The following is a 24085-nucleotide window of genomic DNA, read 5'->3' on the forward strand; positions in this document are numbered from 1 at the left end:
ACTTTCCCCTACATGTATAGGCCCTTTGATGCTAATGAGCCTACATTGAGAATAAAGTTACATGTGATAATGTGTGTGATCAGTATTGGACCCCAAAGAGACGAACAATAGAAAACAACTTCAAACATGCAAAGCCATATAAATTAGGTCTGATCCTCAGAGAGCTACTGAGTTGAACAGTCTCACACAGTAGCAGTGCCCAGTCGGCCCGCACATGCACTCTACGCATCTTCATGCCCCATACTGTGGATATAAAGACCTGTATGAGCAAGCTTCTCTCAGGGCCTTCTCTACCACAAAGTCCTGCAAAGGAAACTCAGAAACATAGGCACTGACTTTTGGTTTTGCTGTGGGTGCCCCACACTGATTCCACCTCCCAGAGCCCACCCAGATCCGCCCCCTCCCCTGACGCTCCTTCCCTGAGCGCCTCCCACCTGCTGCTCGTTCCTTTCTGCCCCCTCCTGCCTTAAGGGCAGTGAGGGGGAGGTGGCAGAGAGGAGCGAGCGGTGGGGGAGCCCTGCTTAACAGTGAATGGGGGGACAGCCCCGCTCAACAGCTGATGGGGGTGCAGGGCCAGCTGGTGAATAGCTGATTGGCGGCCAGCCTCAGGGCAGCCAGAGCAGCAGCCCCAGCCAGTCCTGTGGGTGCTTCGCACTCCCTATTTTTTCTCTATGGGTTTTTGAGCCTCTGAGCACCCACAGAGCTAGCACCTATGCTCAGAAGCAGAGGGGAAGGATAGCTCTGCAAATTTCAGAGACTGGGACATCCTTGAGTAATGTCATAGAAGTAGACTGACATCTTGCACAATGGTCTAACAGTGTATAGGGAGGCTGAATGCTGACACACTCATAACACTAGATAATACACTCAGAGATCCACCCCAAGAATCTTTCAGGAGAGACTGTGGATCCTTTGGATCTGTCTGCAATTGAAACAAACAGTTGGGGAGACTTGCTGAATCTTTTGGTTGTTTCCAGATAGAAGATTAATGCCCTTCTGACACTGAAGGCATCGAAGACCGCTTCCTGCCTAGTCTGATGTGGTTTCAGGGGGAAAAAATGGAAGATGACTGGTTTGATTAATATGAAATTCAGAAGACACTTAAGGTTGAAATTTAGGATGTGGTCATAACAAGACTTTTTCCTTGAAAAACATCATAAAGGAGGTGATCTGCCATTAAAACCCCCATTAAAACTTTTTTTGGGGGGGGAAAGTGATGGCTATCAAGAAAGCTATTTTCATGAATAGGTGAAGCAACAAACATGTAGCTGAAGGCAATTAAGGATGAAGTTCAAGAACCATATAGGGGCAGGTTCCCTAATCTCTGGGAAAATATTCATCTGTCCTTTGAGGAACCTTGACATTTTGGGGTGAGCAAAAATTGAAAAACCTTCCATAGATGAGTGAAAGGCTGCTATAGCAGCCAAAGGAATCTTGAAGGAATTCATAACAAGACCTGATCTTTTAAATTCCATCAGGTAGTCCAGGACAGTGGAAAGAGGAGAGAGAACAGGAGAAACTTGTTGATAGGTACACCAATGGTGAAATCTCTTCCCTTTCTGAAGATAAGTACTTTGTGTAGATGCTTTCCTGCTATAGAACAATACTTGTTGAACAGGAAATCTCTATTCCCGAGAACCATCTAAGAACCACCTGGAATTACAGAAGTTCCAGTTTGAGATGAAGCGTCTGACCAGCATCGGGGGCAACAGGTAGCATCTGATCAGAAGTATCAGTGGTGGATGGGAAGTGAGCTAAATCTGGTTAGGATACCAAATCAGTTTCAACCAAGCCAGTGCAAATAAAATGACCTTGTCCTTGTCCTTCTTGATCTTGTTCAGTACCTTCAAGAACAACGATGTTGGTGAGTATGCATAAAAAAGGCCCTTGACCCATGAAATAAGGAAGGCATCTACTAGTAATTGAGGCTAGAATTCCCCTCTTAAACAATATTTTTCACCTTTTTGTTGATAGCATGGCAAAGAGATCCATTTCTGGAACACCCTCCAGGTTAGAAATATGCTGTTTAAGACTTGTGAGGCCAATTCCCATTTGTAATTCTGGGAGAAGTGCCCAGTGACGTTATAATCTGTGGTGTTCTGTTTACCCAGGAGGTAAGAAGATGAGATGATTATTTGGTTGGGTCTCCTCCAACTCCAGCGTTTTAATGCTTCGGCACATGCAAGGGAGAGTGTGCTCTGCCTTGACAATTAATGTAGATTGGGTATTGTCAAGGTCATGACCGTGACAGATTTGGCTCTGATCAGTGGAAGGAAATGAGAGCAAGCATTTCTGACTGCTCTCAATTCTAGAAGGTTGATGTGAAGAAGATGCTCTTGAGAAGACATTTGCCTTAGATGACGTGTGACCCTAGATGAGCTCCCCATACAAAGAGGGATGCATCTGATGTTATAACAATCGTAGGAGGAGGTTGAATGAAAGGAACTCCCTCACAGACTTTGGAGGGGTCCTTCCACCAAAAATCCAGAACCTGACAGAGAACAGACAACTGATTGTCTAGACTGCGTGTTCAGTATATAAACTGTCCTGAGCCATCCCTAGAAGCACTCAAGATGTAACCTGGCACATTGGGTTACAAAGGTACAAGATGATGTACGTCCTAATAGTTGGAGACAATTTCTCGCCAAGATTTGAGTACTTACCTGAACTACTGAAACCTGTTTTTTTAGGTTCACAAATCTGTCCATAAGTAAGCAAGCTCTGGCTATCGTGACATTAAGAAAAGCTCCTATGAAATCTATCCATTGTCCTGAGGTCAAAGTGGACTCCAAAGCAATGTATTTTTATTAGAACTTTCTTCCAAAAACATCATCTCACATATATTAAATGTTCACTCAACTTACATTTGGACCATTAACTATTTAAACTGCTTGATGGTAATTTGAGTCATGATTTCAAATGTATTGACAAAAATAACCTATGGTCATCGTTTTTAATAAACTTTACTTAAAAATATATTGGTCACTTGCAATTCCTTTTCCACCATCAACTATGAATTGAAAACTGGATTTGGCTAGTTAACTTTTCTCTGTCCCCAAAGGGTTATGTAGTCCCCAGAGTTTTGTTTTGATAGTAGTTAACTCAGCACATCACTGAAAAGGCTCCTACATGACTCGGGTTTCTTGCTATTATGGGGTTCTAGTCCGCAGAGAGCAACAGCAATGACAACTCCCTGATAATTAGCTGCTACAGTGGAGTCCATGGAGTATACGTTAGGATTTCTTTCCCTAAAACTCAAATCAAATACAACTTTTGATTAAAAAAATCCCAAACATCAGCCCCAAATCAGTCTCTGAAACCAAGTGCAAACGTCCGTCTCTCCCTGCATACAGGAAATGGTCAGTGGGTATAAAAGGAAGCTGCCCAAACATCATTCAGATATGTGCTATGTACAGTACAGCAAATTAAATAAATACTGTTGGTGGGCAAATATCAACACTCCAGACATTATAATGTGGAGTCTTTAGAGATACTGGGGACAGATACTGATCATGCTGAACTTCTACTGGCTTCAAATTGCTCACACATCTCTGAGTATTTGCCCATTAGCTCCTCTCTTTCATTAATAAAGATCCCACAGTGTTTGGGGATCCTTAGAAATTCAGCAGAAGCAGGCATCTGGGAATACCCTTGACATATGGGGTTCCCCAGGGTAATGCAGAGACGGAAGAAAGGCCCTCCCGTGCTCCCCCTCACAGCCCATGCTGTAGAGATGGGACTACTACAGGCTGCTGTAAGTTAGAAGAGTTTCTGGGGCTGCTTTAAATTATGCTGAGTCAGTACAGTCCCCATCCAGGATGGAAAGCCACCCCACATTTCCCGCCCCCGCCCTGTCCTGAGCCATGCCAAGCTTTAACTTGGCCACACTTTGAAATTGAAGCCCAATATTTTTCTGAATCTCATCCAAAAATTGGATTGAAAAAATCTTACATAAATAAGCTTTCTATTCTTCCTGTTTCCAGTTGAAATAGAAATACTGAGTACATATTGCCACGAATGTTCACGACATTCTCTCTTTACACAAACAGTACTTCAATCAGAAATTCACTTATATAAATGTTTGTGGAAAGTGAATTAAAAGGGGCTGTGAATGCCTGCAAAGCAGGTTTATTTAAACAAATGTTTGCAAAAAAATATTTTTTTTTCAAAATTTGACTTGCTTTCTTTTCCAGTATAAAATGAAAGCTATTGTGCAACAGATGTTCATATAATCAGCTGTGCAATTATTCATCAACTGGGATTTATTCAAATAAAGAGAAAATCTATTTGAAAACTTCCCTCAGATGTGCTTTTTGTTGGGAACTTGCATAGTCCAGTGAAATAAGATTTGGGAGAAGAGTCCTAGGTTGGTGGCTCAAAGCCTGCCCAAGTCAACAGAGAGTCGTTACTATTTGACAGTTGTTCACTATAAAACAGGCGTAACACCAACTCCCTACTTTACAGCGGTATTGCAAAAATAAATTAGTCAATGTTTGTGAGGCTTAAACATTACCGTGATGACAACCATTGAAAAGCCATGAAGAAATTAAAAAACAAAAAAACCCAAACCCTTTGTGTTCAGGGTTTGAATGGTGTGCAGTAAGTCATATTGCAACCCATCAAATGAAGGAGATCAAAAGAAATATTGAGCTACTTCCCTCATTTACTGAGTGCTATCCATCCTATGCACTGAGTTTGGCAGGGATCCTACAGAGAAAGCAGTAGGCCAGATTCCACAGAATGCTCCACAGTCCTTTTACACTGGTTCAGAGTCACAAGAGACTCAAAAGGGGGAGATTTAACCCTAGGGGAATACTCCCAGATCAGAGTGATACAAGGCTGCTTCAGTGGTAGAGCTGTTAGGGGATTTCTTGACTTGGTGTTTTTTCATCAGAAAAATTGCTGTCTCTATGAAAATCTGACTAAAGATACATTTGAGAGATACAGAGAAAGCACATGAGTGCACATACATAAGTGCACTTTGCAAAGTCGCTTCATTTGGCCAAATCAGAGTAAGTTTTCACCAGAGCACTGAAAGGATGTTTCACTGAAGGGAGAACTACTTGTGAGTCAGAATTCAACTTTATTATTACTACTACTATTTGTACTGCAATAGTGCCTAACAGCCCCAGTCAAAGACCAGGACCCCGTTATACCAGGTACTGTACAAACACAGAACAAAAACTCAGTCCCTGCCCAACTTACTACCAATTTGAAATCAATAAGTATAAAGAAGTACGAAAATACTCAGACTAGGAGCCTGCTCCTGCTCCAGCTGAAATAAATAGTGAAATTCCCATTAATGGCATACGGAGCAAGGCTGACTCCAGCCAACAGTGCAGCCGGACACGGGCAATACTTAAAATTGCTCCAGTCCCATCACTGTTCCAATTATGGTGACTTGCAACATTTTCTTATGTTGTTTGTAACTTGAATGGAAAATGTTTCAATTAGGTAGCTAACAGCCTTTTAAGCAGTATTTCAAGTTTTACAGATTCCTATAAAATATGCTATAGACAGAGCTGGAATTTATTCACATGACCGACTACCCAACATGCCAATGAACTGGTCTATAATAGATTACTTTAAAAGAATAAAAGAAAGTTTGCTGACAAATTAGATATTTGTAAGTTCAAGGAAATACTGCTAAGTACTTACTAAATAGGATGGTTTTATGATTGAAAATCTTGCTCCAAATCCCATCTTCTGTGTTGTCTTTCACTCCAAATTCATAAGGCGTGTTGGGCTTCAGATTCTCCACTACTGTCTCCGTAGTTGGACAAAGCTGAAAACCCCAATTCTTGCTTTTATCCTTTTCCCTGTAGCGAACTGTATAAAATCTGTTCAACAGAAATGAAAGAACAATTCTTCACAAAGAGGAAACCAATTCAAATGAATATTTTCTTAAAATAATGTATTCCACTCTTTCGTATATCTATATAATTTGGGATCAGAGAAGGTTTTCCTTGTGGGTTTCTAGAGAAAGTGGTATGAAATTTCTTGAAAATCTGGAAAGATTTTCTATACAAAAAGCCAGTTCTCTTGTTTTTCTAGCCCCTTTGAGTCACCAAAGCAGCACAAAGATGCTGGGAAAGCCACTGTATCTCCCAAGCTGGGGTAGAGCCAGCTTGGGCACTTTCTATGTAAACACCCTCCCGACCCTGCATCTCCCAGCAGAGGGGGTGCACTGGGAGTAGGAGTGAGTGTAGCTAGAGTGTTAATGTGCGTAACTATTCTCCTCTTTTGGACAAGCCCCTTTGTTGCTATAGCCAGCAGGCTTACTGTATACAGCCCCTGTGGTGCTCTCTAAAGGATGCCAGAACGAGGTGCGCTACTGGCCCTTGGAATCAGGGAGGCACAAGCAACTCCTCGCAATCCCTCTCTCCCCACAAGAAGATCCTGAGTGCAGCAGAGAATCTGGCCCTACGTATTTTTAAGAAAGATAAAGTATAGTAAATAAATAATAATTTAGGCTTACATATCTTTCATCCAAGGATCTCAGAGAGCTTGAATGTAAAGTTCAATATTATTGCACACACTTTACAAAAGGGGAAACTGAGGCATTACCTTCTGCAGTCTACAATTTAGTATGCAGGGAGGAAGGTAGGAGGAACTTTGAAATTAAAAACATATTCCAGTAGGATTTGCCAGATTCCCCCCTACCCAATCCACCATCCTGATGTTAATGAGTATGAGTCACCGTAATATAAACGATCAAAAATGTGGAACAAAACTCACATGGCCTGCCATAGCTTCTCATATTTAATATACACACTACATTACTGCCAAGGTTTGTGGGGGAATGCAAAGATATTTGGCAGCATTTTAACTGAAGTACTGCTGAAACTTGTTAGACATACCATAAATAAATAAGTTTAATTTCCTCATCTGTCTAACATTTTCATCAACAGAAAAGGCATACGTTCTGTCCAGTGGTATTTTTCTTCACTTAAAGAAAGACTTCAGAAGGAACTTAAGGACATATTAAAAATATTTTCCCTACATGACAAAGAATCACTCAGAAATCACTAAAAAAAAAGACAGACAGATCTGATTTTTTATTTAATTAAGGAGGTTTGATCCATAAATTGTGTATGAAGAAAGGTGGGAGGGAGATCACAGGAAGAAAGGAGCCTTAGGAAAACAATACAAATTGCTCTTTAATCTACTGCAAAAGTCTAAAGTAATTATATCCCGGTTAACTTTATTTCATAGGCCTAACATAACACAGCCAAGGCATGAACCCACCCATGCTAATTTTACAGCAGAGTGGTTGTAGCTGGGATTGTTGTAAAACAGGGGTCGGCAACCTTTCAGAAGTGGTGTACCAAGTCTTCATTTATTCACTCTAATTTAAGGTTTCGCGTGCCAGTAATATATTTTAATGTTTTTAGAAGGTCTCTTTCTATAAGTCTATAATATATAACTAAACTACTATTGTATGTAAAGTAAATAAAGTTTTTAAAATGTTAGAGAAACTTCATTTAAAATTAAAATGCAGAGCCCCCCGGAACAGTGGCCAGGAGCCGGGCAGCGTGAGTGCCACTGAAAATCAGCTTGCGTGCCGCCTTCGGCACACGTGCCATAGGTTGCCTACCCCTGTTGTAAAAGGTGGCTGCTGAACCCAGTGAACGTTCTATTTCATTACTAAAATACACCCAAAGGCAAGCTGCATTTCAAAGTTTTGTGAAGTTTCCTTCACAACTTTAAGGAGCTGGGTTGACTTTTTCTGTGTGTTTATCCTGCACACTTAATATTTTTTCAACAGATTTAAATGGGCTTGGGAATTTAGGTCTCCTGATGGCATGTCATATTACAAACCTTTGCAAACTGCCAGCTAGTTTCCTGTCTACAGCAGTGCTTCTCAAAGCAGGTGTGCTGCTTGTTCAGGGAAAGCCCCTAGTGGTCCGGGCCGGTTTGTTTACCTGCCGCATCCGCAGGTTCGGCTGATCGCAGCTCCCACTGGCCGCGGTTCGCCGCTCCAGGCCAATGGGGGCTGGAGGAAGGGCAGCCAGCACATCCCTCAGCCCGCGCCGCTTCCCACAGCCCCCATTGGCCTGGAGCGGCGAACCGCGGCCAGTGGGAGCCGCGATTGGCCAAACCCTGCGGATGTGGCAGGTAAACAAACCGGCCCGGACTGCCAAGGGCTTTCCCTGAACAAGCGGCGACCCGACTTTGAGAAGCACTAGTCTACAGGATGGCAAATTGTGGGCGGGATTCATGATAGGAGTGAGAGTTAGATACAGTTCACTGACAAGTTTAGCAACTAAAATATATTCCTATTTGTTGTACAAATACGATCATGACTGCTTGTGGTTATTAGATACCTTGACACTTTTTGTTAGACAAGAGGGGAAATCCCAGATCCTCATCAAATTCAAATTCTTAAATTCTCCTAAATTTCTCTTGCACTGGATACAGTATTATTCATGTCCACCCTGAAGAGGGATGGACGTACCTAACCGGATTGGTGCTAGGTCACAATGCCTGCAGTGTGGAGCTAGGTCCAGCCTCATGGGACGAGACATGCAGCTGTGGGGTGAGTGCTGGATGGGCTCGGTCTCCAAACCACTTTCAAGAGTTCACAGAAATAATTTAAAGCCATGCTTTCTGTGACCATCATATTAAAATCGTAGCCTTAGCTATAACAAACACTTCATATTGGGCTGTTGAGACATTTAATTTATGTTTGCACAGCACTTTGAAATCCCTGAATGAAAAACAGTAAGGATAAAGTAAAATTGTTTATGTATTTTCAAATTTTAGAAAGACCTAGTGATATTTATTTTCTATTCCCTGCAACTCATTTGCTGTCTTTTACTCCCACCATAGTTTATAGATCAAATGCTATTTTCATCTTTAGAACATTTAAAACACTAGTAGCTATCTATGGTACTCATATGATCCCCATCACCACAGTATCTAATACCTCATAATTTTTAACATAGGGTGACCAGATAGCAAGTGTGAAAAATCGGAATGGGAGTAGGGGGATAATAGGAGCCTATATAAGAAAAAGCCCCAAATATCGGGACTGTCCCTAAAAAATAGGGACATCTGGTCACCCTATCCTCGCAACACCTCTGTGAAGTAGGGAAGTGCTACTATCCTCATTTTACAGATGGGCCATAGAGAGACTAAGTGACTTGCCCAAGGTCACACAGGAAGGCAGTAGAAGAACAGGGAATTGAACCCAGTCTTATGGTAACACTCCAACCACTGGACCATCCTTTCTTCCTTTAACGGTACAGACAGAACACACAGCAAGTTAACTCACCAGAGGGGAGGAGACTCCTAATGGGTACACTGACTTGATTGCCCCACACACATTTTGGCCCAATGTGTTTAAAAGTAAAGGGAGGGGAGTCACTGCCAGAGAGGGTTGGAATAACTGTCCCTCACCAGTCCCTAGTGTTTTTGACTTAAGAAATTGGTTGACAAAGAAGGCCACCACTGCCATCTGCTGTTCTTGTGGCCTGGGGGCTTCCTTTTCACATATGATGTTCATGAAATCAGCCATCGGAACTGGAGAGAGAGTAGCAGTCAGATTAATAGGGTGGCTTCAAAGGAACTACCAGGCACAATCATTGCTCCCTTGTAGCAGCAGAAACTTTCTTAGAATGGGGGAAAGGATTTCCCACTTTTCTCCATCTCTGTTGGTCCTGTGCCCTTCACCCAGGAACCCTTGCTGCTTAAATTATTCCCTAGCCCCGACAGGATAGAGATGGCAGCCCCAGTATCAAAGATTTAATTGTCATTTTCATTTCTTTCCTTCATCTTTTTACCCCTCCCTCAACAATTTTTTTTGTTTTAGCTAAAATCAGGCAATCAGCAACCACAATTAAAAGGCACGTGTGCAATAAAATTAGACTTGTATGAATTTCCTTGTGCCACTGATATTCACACATGCATAGAGAAAACCTACAGCTTTTGCACTGGAATTTCCAACAGAAGTTAACAACCCAGATTGTGTCTTTTTGGAAAGATATGGGGAGACCACACTGCAGATCCACATGCTTAATTTGTAACGAAATTAAGTGGGGCTCAAGCAATTAGGTGCCAAGGCTCAAACAATTTTTTAAAATTCATAACTTAAACGGCAAGCCCAGAGGTGCCAGAGCTATCAGCTGCCAAGCCTAGAGGTGCTGGGGCTTAGCCCTGGTAAACCCTGGCACAGATTAAGCACTGGGTCCAGAGGGATTGATAGGATGAGGGGGTGTAATGGGGGGGTGTCCACAGGAAAGTGTGCGTGGAGTGCACCTACACCTGTGCAGCCACACAGATGAAGCGTTGCTGCCTATACACAGCCCCAACACCCCACGTTATTCCTACCCCTTAAGCAGGAACAATGGGCCAAAGAGTAGGTAATACATAGGGTACATACATAGAGAAATATATTACTGATTGTTTTGCAGCATGCCATTTCCCCTCCCCCACCACACACACACACACACTTCCCCTCACCCCCAATAGTAAGAATTTTGGGTTTGTATTTTAAATACATCCCTATGGAAATTCCCTCCTCCCTTCAAAATAAAAGATTCTTAGATTAATTGGGGTGGAGGGAACGCAATCAGTAAATCATTTTTTAAAAGGAAAAAAGTAGAAAGTTATCAGTATTTAACAGCTAAGTATATGCAGCAAACTTAACTACCGGCACACCTCAGTATTTCTCAGAGTAAAGCCGACCATCAGCCCTTGGTGGTGGGTGTATGTAAGAGAACACATGCTGCTGTCCCCAATACAAAGCAATCAGCAATGGATAATTCAAGCAAAACATTACTGTAGTTGTCTCAAATTCCTGACTCTTCCCTGTCTGAACCTGTAAAATATGAAGATAAGACTTCAACCACTGTTGCCAAGTCTGGTTTTATTTGTAATCAGCAAGAAGACATCCCCCATCCCCTTAATCAGGGCTTTCAAAAAGAGACATACTAGGTGAGAGTTTATTTCAGAGCAGGTTTGTTACTGTTTAAAAATCTGTCTATATTTGCCTGCCCACAGTTGCTAGATTCACAACTCTGGGATAAGTTTTTCATTTTTGGAGGGTGCATTTTATCATTAAATACTGTATTTTGTGTCCAGAAAATCCATTTCTGTTGCAGTCAACAGTGCTTAAAACATCTCAGGGTTCACTCATTTTGTATTCCACCTGAGTACTTTATGGCACTTCTGATGCTCCATAATAATGAATCTCTCATAGACAGTATTTTCGCAGGTCACGGGTTGCATCTAAATAGGGTACTTCAGCAGATCCCTGGGAGGGCAGGGGGCAAGGTAGAGGCATTTCACCCTCCACCTACACAGATATTCCATTCCATCAGAGAACAACTAAACCAGGCACCTAAAAATCCCAGCCACCGCAACAGTCCAAAATACAGAAGCTGTAAACAGAAGAGAAGTATTGTCGCAGTCAGTTGACAGCTTGATGATGCACAGACCTCACCAGGAAAACGAGCAGGGTAAAGAAAAAAATAACCTAAGAGCAAGCAGCAGCATGTTAGCCAGGTACATAGTCTCCAAGGCCAAAAAGGATCACTGTAATCATCTAATCCGACCTCCACTATAGCACAAGCCACAGAACTTCCCCAAAATAACTCCTTTTGAACTAGAACGTATCTTTGGACAAAACACCCAATCTTGATTTAATAACTGAGGTTACTCAAAGTGGGCTTCCTATACATAGGTGATTAAAAATCCAGGAAGTGATCATTCTTGAAATTCCCATCAGCAGGGTGATATTCTGCCCTGGGAAATATGCACACAACACCCACTGAAAGAGAAAAAGAAAGAAAAAAAAGAGAGAGCAAAAACCACCTCTTCATTCAAAGAAAATTTCTTGGGCCTGATTATCCTCTGCCTTGCAAACTGTGGAGTCATCTACACCTGTGAAAAGAGAGTGTAAAACATTTCCATTGTGATTAAAAGGCATTTTACATGTCTTTAGTACTCAATGAACACAGAATGTGAATGACTCCACAAGATGCAAAGCACTGGAGACTGAGGCCTCTATTATGTAATACTTAGCTTAGTCCCAGTCTTTATATACCTAATACATAAAATGACTGTGAGTAGCCAGCATTTCAAAAGAGTGCATGCTATACATCCAAGTGGTCTGAAATATGTTCCTTTTATCTAGAGACCCGCTTTTGCTTCTGCCAATACAAGCTTTGCAACTGTTTTGGGAAGCTGGAGTAGGCCCTTCATTCTGAGACATGCATACAAACCATTTTGATTCAGCCAGAAAGGCATTGTCTTTCCAATGCACCAATAGTCAATGAGTTCACTGCCAGTGCCCAATTAGAGAGACAAGATGGGTCAGGTAATTTATTGCATCAACTTCTGTTGGTGAGAGAAACAAGCTTTTGAACTTACACTGACCTCTTCTTCAGGTCTGGGCCATAAATTAGTGTAATATTAAACAAATGGAGGCCATTTCAGTGCCATTAAATTTCTGTTCAAAGAAACGTAGTCACATTTTGAAAACACACCACTGAATTATATCACATTTGTGCCTGATTTCTCTTAAACTAGCTGTTATTACATGCAATACCTACAATTTATATAACAAAGAGATTAGAGAAATTATTTTACTCTACTTTTATCTGACAAGGGTATGCATATAGTCTGTTCACTGTTTCCCCTGTATACTCGATCAGTTACAGTAGTCAGTTTTCTCTGACAGCGTTAGAGCCACGTGGTCTATATATGAGAGACAAAAACTATCAAAACAGTTCCCAATGTAACTCCCTATTTTCACATGGCCATAATATTCTAAAACATTCACCTTTTTGGCTAAAATTTTTAGCAAAATGACTTCAATTGTTTATAGTGTGAGTATGGCAAATAACACATTTTCCCCTGCTTAAACAAATGCTCAACATATTTTCCTCCAAAGCAACAACATAAAAGTAGCTGGACATTGAAACTTCAAACTCGGTGTGTTAATAGTCTCTATTGAGGAACTCTGCTGAGTATGACAATACAACAGTGGACTGAGTATCTTCAGTAGAAAATTAGAAAATTAAGTTGTTAGCTGCGCACTTAAAAACACTGTTAGATATTCACAGCTGGATGTGTTCAGCTATTTGGATTTAAGAAGTTTTACAAGCCCTGCTAGTAATGCTAGCAGAACCATTATGCTCCATGAGGCAACAAAATGCCCTGGATCTTTTTTCACTTCTCCCTCCCCCCTTCTTTAAATATCTACAGGAGGAAATTAAATGAGAGGAAAAAAATCTCTTGCAGATGCAACATTAAGATAATTAATAGCACAAACAAAAATTTAGGAAATGCAAATTTCTCAGAGTGTTTTACTCAGCCTTGGTGCATATAATACTTTCTATTCTATATTTCTGATCAAAGATCCAACTGTGTCTGTTGGGGACAGGTCTGTGCTGGGCATGGTGTGGAGCTGATCTGACATGCTAGGGGATGTTCAGGAAGTGTTGCACCACAGTAGAGACTCTCTCATGGACCTCCAGGGAGAGTAAATATATTGCTCACACAATGTGCTCCCCCTCCTTGAACAGCCAGCTCCACCACAGCCCATCCATAGCCTGAAATCTTGATGATGGTTTGTGTCTCCAGGAGCAGTAGACAGGAGCTGGGCCTTGCACTGCCCTGTCTACAAAGACTAGATGTGCTTAGCACTTGCATGGGGAGCACAAAAGGAAGGGAGAGGAAGACAGGTTTGACCTCCCCTTCTACTTCACAGAGTGCCCTCTTGTGTACCATAAAAATAGGGGATGTGACATGTGGCTGAGTTAACACTACTGGTGGAACCTTAACATTAGCACTTCCTGACTTTGGGTAATGTTTAACTGTGTAACCATAAAACTGCGTTAGCAGTTTTTTGCATTTAAGACATTAAATTAATACTATTGTCTACATACATCCCCACAGTTTTAAGGCGGTGACCAAAATTTTTCAATCACTTCGGGTAGATCACAGCCTTAGAGCTTGACCCTGCAAAGAGCTGAGTGCCACCTAAATGATGTTGAGCATCTTTGATCACTTCTCTGGGCATTGAGGGCACTGACAGCCTTGCAGGAGGCATTTAGCACCCTGATGGAGCAAGCCCTTAATCTGGTAAATTGTGAAAAGCGTTGGAGGAATATACAGTAATATGAAAGCAATACTAAGAACTGTCACAGATAAAGCTTCTGTCAATATGGATACAGTTTACAAACAAATATTCATTTTGTGACGTTGCACTCTACAAGATTTTATGAAAATATGCGTGTGGGGAGGAAGAGAGGCAGCCCTCTGGGAAAGCTTCTGTTAATTTCACTGGGAGAAAGTGAAATTGAGAAGACCCTTCCAGGCAGACACAGCCAGGGAGCCATTGTTTGGATTTTTGTTGACAGAATATTGAATTTTTTTCAGTAAAATTTAGATTTTCTTGTGGAAAATTTCAGTTTAGAAAAAAGGTAATTTTTAGTTGGAAAATCATTTCAATGAACAGTTCCCCACAAGCTCTACTTCTAAATGCTTTTTTCTTATAGAGGTTATTGGCTTTACTAGCCCTGCACCTGAGCAATGTCTGTGAATCACCTTTATCTCTATCGCAATTGTTCTATATGAATGCGACATCTTAACACTTAGTTTTAACATTGTATAGCTGTGAGATCTTAAACCTTGTAAGTTATCACACAGGACAGCAATTTTAGTTTGCTTACTGTAGAGTATACTATACTATATACAGTTGAATTTGAGCTCTGCTTGGAACTATAGAAACATATACTGTGTATTAAATCTTCTTCTTCGGCTATCCCTCAGTGCAAGGATGATGTCTGCCAAAGGGGTTCATTTGTGGGTTTTTAAGTGGCTGAGGAGCCCAATTCATGCCCTGCAGATTTTCCCACAGAAGTGACAGGTGTAATTTGGAGGAGACATAGTTGTTGGATGGATTGTTGTGGCATTTCTTTCCTCCTTTGTCACTTCTCTGTCTCATGAGCACATCTGTTCTCCTCAAAGTGAGCTGTTGCTTGGTGTAGTGCCACTGTGTCCTGTTCTGTGCCAAATCCTTCTAGTTTGTTGGGTTGATGCCTCCCAATATGTCTTTGAAGCATTTCTGCTGCCCTTCCTGACCCTTTCTTCCCTGATTTAACTGAGAGAAGAGTATTAATTTGTGGAGTACGAAGAGTAGTTTGTACAGGTGAGAGTTAGTTTTCCTTGGTTTTCCCAATGTTGAGAGAGAGACCCAGGCTGTGATAGGTATCTGCAAAAAGATTTAGGATACTTTGCAGGTCTGCCTCTGTGTGTGTGTGTGCAATGATGACGCAGTCATCTGCATACTGAAGATCAGTAATGCCAATTCTTGTGATCTTAGATTTTTTTTGGCGATGTCAGAGATTGAGGAGAGGTTTCAGAGTGGTAGCCGTGTTAGTCTGTATCAGCAAAAACAACGAGGAGTCTTTGTGGCACCTTAGAGACTAACAAATTTATTTGGGCAAAAGGTTTCATAAAGCTTATGCCCAAATAAATTTGTTAGAAATTGAGGAGTATCGTTCATACGATACTCAACCCCAATCCCATCAGGAAGGTGGTCATGGCTGAGAATCAGGATCACGGCATAGTAAATGGAGAAGAGTGGAGTTCCTCGGCAAGGGAGAGAAAGCAGTATAGTAGGATCCGGGCAACGATCTTCCCTGCAATGGAGAGGAGGGAAATACTTCTGTAGTTCCCGCACAAAGGTTTGTCCCCTTTCTTGAATATTGTAACAATGTTGGTATTCTTAAAGTCAGGGGAAATTTCTTCGTAGGTCCAGATTTTGTCGAGGAGTTGGCAAAGTTTGTGCTGGAGAACTGTTCCACCAGCTTTTAAAAACCTCATCTGAGAAGCTGTCTGGGCCAGGTGCCTTGTGATTTTTTTGTCTGGGTGATGGCATAATGGACTTCCTCAGGAGATGGGGGATCAGTAAGGTGTTCAAGTGCTGAGTGTTGTGGAATAGACTTGATGGTGTCTTCAGAGACTGTGGATTTGCAGTATACTAGGTTCTCAAAGTGCACCTTCCAGTGTTGTTTAATGGCTGCACTGTCCTTGAGGAGGGTGGAGCCTTCCTGGGAACGTAAGAGGGTTGGGCCTTTGGATCTTGGCCAATATACAGCTTTGGTTGCTTGAAAGAAGCTTCTCATGTCATCCTGGTCTACAAAACCTGGAATCTCAGAGGCCTTCTCTTGCCTCCATTTATTTTTGAAGTTATGCAGACTTCTTTGGACTTCAACACTGAGCAGGTGATAAATCTTGTGTCTTCATTGGTTAGAGGAATCATTTTGCTAGTTACAGAATGCCGTTCTTTTCTGTTGAATTAATGCTAGGATTTCCTCATTGTTTTCGTCAAACCAGTCTTGGTGCTGATGAGTGGAATACCCTTTAGTTTCAGCACATGCACTGTGAATGGCATTTTTAAGTTGATCCCAGTGCTCTCGAATGTTAATGATGTTATCAGGGAAGTTAGAGAGTTTCTTAGACAGGTGTTGCTGGAACGTCCCACAGCTGGCTTGGTCTTGAAGTGCTTTGATGCTGTACTGCTTTTGCTCAGACTTTGGGTATTTGCAGTGTGGTGGAGTGAGCAGCAGGTACATGATTGATCTTACTAACTGATGGTCTGTTCAACAGTGATCTGTGCTTCTCATGGCTCATGTTATATGGACACTGACATAATCCTGGGCTATGACTATAATATAGTCAAGGAGGTGCCAGTGTTTGGACCGAGGATGTTTCCAGGTGGTCTTAAATTTGTTACTCTGCCTAAAGATGGTATTTGCGATGAGCAGGTCATGCTCCACACATCTGTTGAGAAGAAGAATACCAGTGGGGTTTACATTTCCCACCCCTTCTTTGCCTAGTGTGCCACTTCAGAGTTGGAAATCCCATCTGACTCTGGCGTTGAAATCTCCCAGGAGGAGTTTGTCTGCCTTAGGTGTGGGTGTGAGGACTGCATCGAAAGCTCTATAAAACTGCTCCTTGCTGTCTTCCTCATCATCAAGTGTTAAGGCATATGCACTGATGACTGTGGCATATTGGTTGTTGCTGAGCTTGAGCCATGAAGAGTCATGAGATGCTTGTTGATCCCCATGGGAAATTCCAAAAGCTGACTGGCAATCTTATTTTTGATGGCAAAGCCAATCCCGTGAACGTGTCTCTCTTCGGGTGGCTTTCCTTTCCAAAAGAAGGTGTAGCCACCTCCATCCTCTTTTCATTGGCCCGGCAGGTCTCATTAAGAGCTGCAATGTCAATGTTGAGTCTGCCAATTCTCTGGCAATTATGGCAGTTCTTCTTTCTGGGCATTCACTGTGCTGAGAGTCCATAAGGGTGCGGACATTCCAGGTGGCGAAAGTCATTGCCTTATATCTCTTGTTTCAGCCACAGAGTTGACAGATCCCAGTGGATGTGGCCATCCAGTCGGAAGAGTGAGAGACAACCTATGTTTGGGGCACCTTTTCTAGCCCCTCCCCATTTGGGATAAGCAGAGGGGATCCTAAAAAGTCCTGCTAAAACATAGCCGCTGCTGCCGAAATGCACTTCTGTGTCATTTAAGCAGAAGACGACTGTCACATGGCTGCCACCTGCGTGCAGATTTGTGACTAAAGACTCCCAGAAATCACTGCTCCTGTCTTCACTGCCACACATCCATCGCCACAGGGCTTTGTGAGGGTGTGAGCCCTTTTGCAGATGCCTGCACATGAAGTCTTTTAATGTGGGAAAACTGGTGCTCATGCGATGACCACACAAGACTTGACAGGAGGAAAATCTGGCCTCCCCCTTGCTGCAGCCCTCATCTGCCTTCAGAGCTGCAAGTACTAAAAGGTCCTCTATATGCACCTGATCCACCGTTGGGGTCTTGTGAAGTTTGGACTGCGGTTAGTCAGGAGTCTAGCCTCAGACCCATTCACCAAGGGGGACCTTACCAGGAATATGAAATAGCCAGACAATGTAGCTCTGAGGGTCCCACGCAAGCCTCTCCACCATGACAAGGTTGCAGTCCATCAGAGAGGACTGTGTATTAAGGTCATGTGGAGAGCAGTGTTAATCACTAGTAGAAATAATGCGCCACTAGATCCATTAAAGCCAAAAAAAAAAAAGGATAATGTCAGGCAGTATGCTGTCTTTAGTCTTTTTAAATTTACTGTTCTATAAACATCCGGTTTGAAAACTGAAGCAGAAATCTGTTTCTTTGCATTTTATGTATACAAATTCCATTTTACAGGGCTGTTTGTAAATGTGCAATGCATTTGTTTTTATAAGGTAGCTCAAGATTGCTTATTTGCTGCCATTTATTATAGATTTGGGGGGGGAGAGAGAAAGAAACTAAACATATTTTAGTCAGCGTCCTTTTAAGTGCAATACTTTGTTAAAAATGGGGGACAAGGTAAATGGAACCTGTGACTCTGACACAGGCTTCAGCTAAGTAGTTAAATAACTCTTACAAGCACCTGGTCTTTGGGAGACATTTGGGGTATGTCTACACTTCAATATAATCCCAGAGTTAGCGGGACTTGAGTCGGCTGACCCTGGGTTAATGAACCAAGGGCTTAAGTATCTACACTGATTGTTAACCCTACGTTAAGAATTTTCTAATCTGGGCTCAAACCTGGGGCTCTTGTGTCCACACTACAGCACAGCCCTGAGTCAAACCAACCATATCCAAGACTCCATAGTTCCCTCTTTAAATGTGGTAGCTTTAGCTCTCTGACACTGGTGCACTGTGGGAAAACTTGACTGTCCACCCTGCATGTTGGAGGAAGTTTGAGCACCCCGCTAACAGTATTTTAATCTGTGCCCTCCCAGCTACCGGAGCCAGTAACATGGAGGAGGTGACTTTTGGAAAACTGCTCTTGCTTGCGCTTTCACGCCTGTGTCAGGAAATCGGCAGAGCATCCGTGAGACACTGGTGGAGTCTTGGGTGGTATTTTCTGAACCACCAAAGGCACCAGACAGAGCTTATGATGGAGGAGGAGGCGGCAGCAGCAGAGGCGGAGTACCATGCACGTATGGCAAACTTTAACTGGCTGATACTGCTCATGACACTCAGAACAGTCACTAATGCCCCCTACGTAGGTCGGCACTTCAGGAGCAGGGCCACAAGCACAGACTGGTCAGACCACATCATCATGCAGACCTGGGATAACCAGCAGCGGGTCCAAAGCATTTGCATGAAGAAAGGTGCATTTCTGGAGTTTTGTGAACAGCTTGCCCCGACCCTCCTGTGTAAAGAGACATGCAGCACTCTTGTCAGTCCAGAAGTGGGTTGCTATAATCCTCTGGAAGCTGGCTATCCCAGACTGCTACATGTCTGTTGCCAACCAGTTTGGTGTTGACAAGTCGACTGGGGTAAAGTGGTGGCAGAGGTTTCTGAGGCAATCAGGTGTGTGGTTTATCCCAGGGTCATAGGCATAAAAGATACTCCTGAAGTAACTGCTGGCTTTGAGTGTATGGGGTTTCCAAACTGCGATGGAGCCATTGACGGGACTCATGTGTCCACAGTTTGCCGTCCTAAAGGAGCACATGTCAACTTAAATCACAAAGGATACTACTCCATTGTTATTTAGTCCTTGTGGACCACAGGGGTTGATTTATGAATGTCAACATGGGCTGCACTGGAAACATTCACGATGCCTGTTTTTTTCACCAGTCAGGAATCTGTGTTCGTGGGCAGGCTGGGACACTACTCCCACCAAATGACATTGTCATAAATGGAGTTACTGTCACCACCGTTATCCTGAGTGACGTCGCATACCCCTCTTGCCTTCACTTATGAAACCATACCCTGCTTTCAGAGGCCCGGGCAAAAGACTGTTTAATTACACGCTCAGCAGGTGTTCAATGGTTGCTGAATGTGCTTTTGTCAGATTGAAGGACCGTTGGAGGGGTGTCTACAGACCCATTTGGATGCCAGTGTCATATCAGTGCTGTCTTCATTACTGTGGCTTGCTGTGCTCTTCACAATCTTTGGAAAAAATAACCCCAACTATACATACAATATGATGAGGGATAATTTAGCTACAACAAATCAGGAAAAAGATCTTGGAGTCATCGTGGATAGTTCTCTGAAGATGTCCACGCAGTGTGCAGAGGTGGCCAAAAAGCAAACAGGATGTTAGGAATCATAAAAAAGGGGATAGAGAATAAGGAGAATATATTATTGCCCTTATATAAATCGATGGTACGCCCACATCTCGAATACTGCGTACAGATGTGGTCTCCTCATCTCAAAAAAGATATTCTGGCACTAGAAAAGGTTCAGAGAAGGGCAACTAAAATGATTAGGGGTTTGGAACGGGTCCCATATGAGGAGAGATTAAAGAGGCTAGGACTCTTCAGCTTGGAAAAGAGGAGACTAAGGGGGGATATGATAGAGGTGTATAAAATCATGAGTGATGTGGAGAAAGTAGATAAGGAAAAGTTATTTACTTATTCCCATAATACAAGAACTAAGGGTCACCAAATGAAATTAATAGGCAGCAGGTTTAAAACAAATAAAAGGAAGTTCTTCTTCACGCAGCGCACAGTCAACTTGTGGAACTCCTTACCTGAGGAGGTTGTGAAGGCTAGGACTATAACAGCGTTTAAAAGAGAACATGGAGGTTAAATCCATTAATGGCTATTAGCCAGGATGGGGGGTAAGGAATGGTGTCCCTAGCCTCTGTTGTCAGAGGATGGAGATGGATGGCAGGAGAGAGATCACTTGATCATTACCTATTAGGTTCACTCCCTCTGGGGCACCTGGCATTGGCCACTGTCAGTAGACAGACTATTGGACTAGATGGACCTTTGGTCTGACCCAGTACGGCCGTTCTTATGTTCTTACATTCTAAGCCAGAGGTGAGCCATTTCTCCCTAATGGACCTATGACAGCAAGGGGCCATTGAATCAGTACCCTCAGCCAAAAAATGCACCTACCACAGCTGGAAACGGATGCACCCTGGCAACAGAAATCAGGGATGCTTTGTGCTCACTCATTATGGATTGGCATAGCCCAAAAGAAGGGGGGAATAGTACCTTTACAAGTACTTGTACTTGTGGGGATGGGGCTCACTGATTGGGGAGGAGGGGGGTCCAGTGCATAGTGAGGGGTGGAGGCCTGATTGAAATGTGCTTATGGATGACATGACCACTTATGAAATGGGGGGCGGGGGATGATTCACAGTATGGATTCATATAAGGAAGCGATTGAAGTATGGATAGATGTACTTAACTGTACAGAGGAATAGTGTTTGCTTACTAATTCTTAATTGTCCCTGATCATGTTTACCTTTATTTTTTTAAATACACATTGTATGATGAGATGCAGTGATCACAATAAACTTTCTTGATAACATAAAAAAAGGTTTTATAACCATATATTAGCAGTGGTGCAAGTAGAATTCATTTCTTACTGGTACGCAGCACTTATAGGAGGGATGCAAAGGGGGGCACCAGCTAAAGGGGGGGGGGACGTGACCTCACGCATGACTCCTCCCACCCCGCCCCCAGCCCAGGCCATCCATGCTTTCCCAGTCCCCTCCCCATGATCCATCCCACATTACCTGGGGTGGCGGCTCTGTCTTCCTCCTCCTGCACTGAAGACTTCTGAATGCAGGGCTCTCCAGAACCAGAGTGGCTAAAGACCCCATGCCGGCAGTTCCTCCGGTATGGCTGTACCACCCCCAACCCCGCTCCCCACCCCCGCAGCTCTGTCCTCCGTCCGGGCTTCTGTACAGACCCCAGACAGGAGACACAGGCACACAGCTGTGTGGAAGGGCTTGTGCCGGCGGCCCCACGTTCTGCTCCTCTTTTGTCTTTCTGATATGGAGTACTGGCTATAAATATCTTACTGGTATGGTGTACTGTACCGCCCTACTTGCACCACTGTATATTAGAAAAGTACAACATTCCCCCCCTGCCAGGCACGCCAGCCGCCATTACCACACCAAAAACAACAACAGAACCTTTCAGGGGAAAAAAACAACAAAAAAATGCATGAACAAGTGCAAACAAGTCAGCCATGTGCAAGACAGAAACTCACTACCATGGTATGTTCCCTGTTCTCCTTTCCCGGTTTGCTGCACACTTGGCAAGGGGGGAGGGTAGTCGAGACATCCACAGAGGAGGGAGGAAATACAGAGGATTACATGGAGTTAAGTTGCCCTGGCTAGCTACTCATGCGACCTGATTACATGGGCCACAGAGCCATGGAGTTTTCTAAGCTGTTTCTGGACTGAATCCCAGGGTACCACACAGGGGACACAGGCCGTGGTGTGTGCAATACTGCAGGGCTTGGTACTCTTGTGACCATTAGTGATATCAGCTCTCAAACAATTCTCTCTGTTGAACTCTGTCCTCCTCCCTTAGCTGCCATTCCTGTTCCAGGAAATACAAAGCAAGTGCCTGCTCTCATGCTGAAACCCTGTCCTCAAGCTGCACAGCCAGCTTCTGCCTTTCCTCTTGCCTCTAGCCACAAGTCCATCTTTGGTGGTGGATTTGCTTGTTGACTTTGTCCAGAACTTCAACCATAAGTTCATCACAAAAACACTTCCTCTTGTGTTACTATAGAAATTCTCCAGTCTCTACTTTGTTTTGCTGATCTTTACTCTGACTAAGCAAAAGTCACTCCACCCTGATATGGACTCTGAGCATGCTCAATCGAAACCTCAGGATTTCTAAAATGGTGCCCAGGCAAAGAGCCAAAAGTGTGTGTGTGTGTGTGTGTGTCAGGAGAATCACATTTCTGAGGTAAAGGACAACAGTGAGCATGTGCAAGACTGGTGGCTAGTGAGCATGTGCAATAAGGGGTGACAGAGAGGTCAGTTAACTGAGCAGCTAGCTGGAGATAGCCCACTCACACCAGTCAGAACTGGCTTTGAAGGTCAGAGTTGTTAATCAGAACTCTGAAGTAATGGTTGATACTGGGCATTTGTGAGGTAATTGCTTCTAAGAATAGAATTAGGTACCGTATATTCTCGTTCATTAGCCCGTTCGTTTATAAGCCGACCCCCCAAGATGGTTAGGTAAAAATAGCAAAAACAGTATGACCCTTTCATAAGCCAACCCTATATTTTAGGGGTTGGCAAACTTTAGCTCCTAGCCCGTCAGGGTATGCCGCTGGTGGGTCAGGATGTTTTGTTACCTGGAGCGTCTGCAGGCCTGGAGCCCCTCAGCTCTCTGTGGCTGCGGTTCACCGTTCCCAGACTATGGGAGCTGCCAGCTCCCTGTGGCTATAGTTCGCCGTTCCCAGGCAATGGGAGCTGCGGGACCGCTTCCGCAGCTCCTAGTGGCTGGGAATGGCGAACCACAGCCACAGGGAGCTGAGGGGCTCCATGCCTGCAGATGCTCCAGGTAAACAAAACGACAATGTATTAGATATTCAGTTCAATGATTCCATAGAGTTTAAAATCACCACATTTTGGTGTAGACCCATTTCTAAGCCAACCCCTGCTCTTTGATGCATCACTTTTTTCCCAAAAATATTCGGCTTATGAACTAGTATATATGGTATATTAGGAAAGAGCCACAATGCAGCATAAAAGGCCAACTGCTAGCAGGAAGTTTCAGAGTTGAAGTCCGAGTCAGAGAGAGAGGTGGTGGTTGGGATTCAATCAGGAGCAGATGAAGGAATGGGAAACGAGTGAGGAAAGCCAAAGGAAAGCTGCTGGAAAGAAGTCAGAAAAGTTGCTGCAGAGAGAGAGAGAGAGAGAGAGAGAAGAAAACCAGAACAGAACAAAGCTGGCTGACCAGGAGCTGAACAGCGATTAAAGAAAAATAATAAAGAATTTATAAAGTAGCAACAGTGATTTTAAACTGATACCAATGAATTTATAAAGTAAGCTTGCCAATTTTTAATATAGTTTTTAGTGTAGTATAGTTCAAGCTTACACATATTAAATATGTGTATGCTTGAAGTGTGTGTCTGTTTTAATTGTATCTTATGTAAAACTTAAATGCAAATTTAAGATCTGCTGTCAGTAAATTGTTACAAACTGGCCACTTGTAACTAATCGCTTTGCTTGGAATCATTTGAACTATATGCCATTGTAGTTTGAATGTTCTTTAGCTACCAGTAAAGGATTTGTGTCTGGAATTTTGCATTTTGTTTAAGGTT

General features: G+C 43.1%; 1 protein-coding gene across 1 annotated transcript in view; it reads right to left on the minus strand.

The window, feature by feature from the left end:
- LOC123361683 (ABI family member 3 binding protein) overlaps nt 1-24085 on the minus strand; it is a 409913-nt gene that overhangs the window by 168555 nt on the left and 217273 nt on the right. Inside the window, exon 5 of the mRNA XM_045001759.1 lies at nt 5659-5840. Within this exon, the coding sequence (XP_044857694.1) occupies nt 5659-5840 (182 nt within the window). The remainder of the gene's footprint in view (nt 1-5658; nt 5841-24085) is intronic.

This window comes from Mauremys mutica, chromosome 1, assembly GCF_020497125.1.
Source record: "Mauremys mutica isolate MM-2020 ecotype Southern chromosome 1, ASM2049712v1, whole genome shotgun sequence".
Taxonomy (NCBI): Eukaryota; Metazoa; Chordata; order Testudines; family Geoemydidae; genus Mauremys; species Mauremys mutica.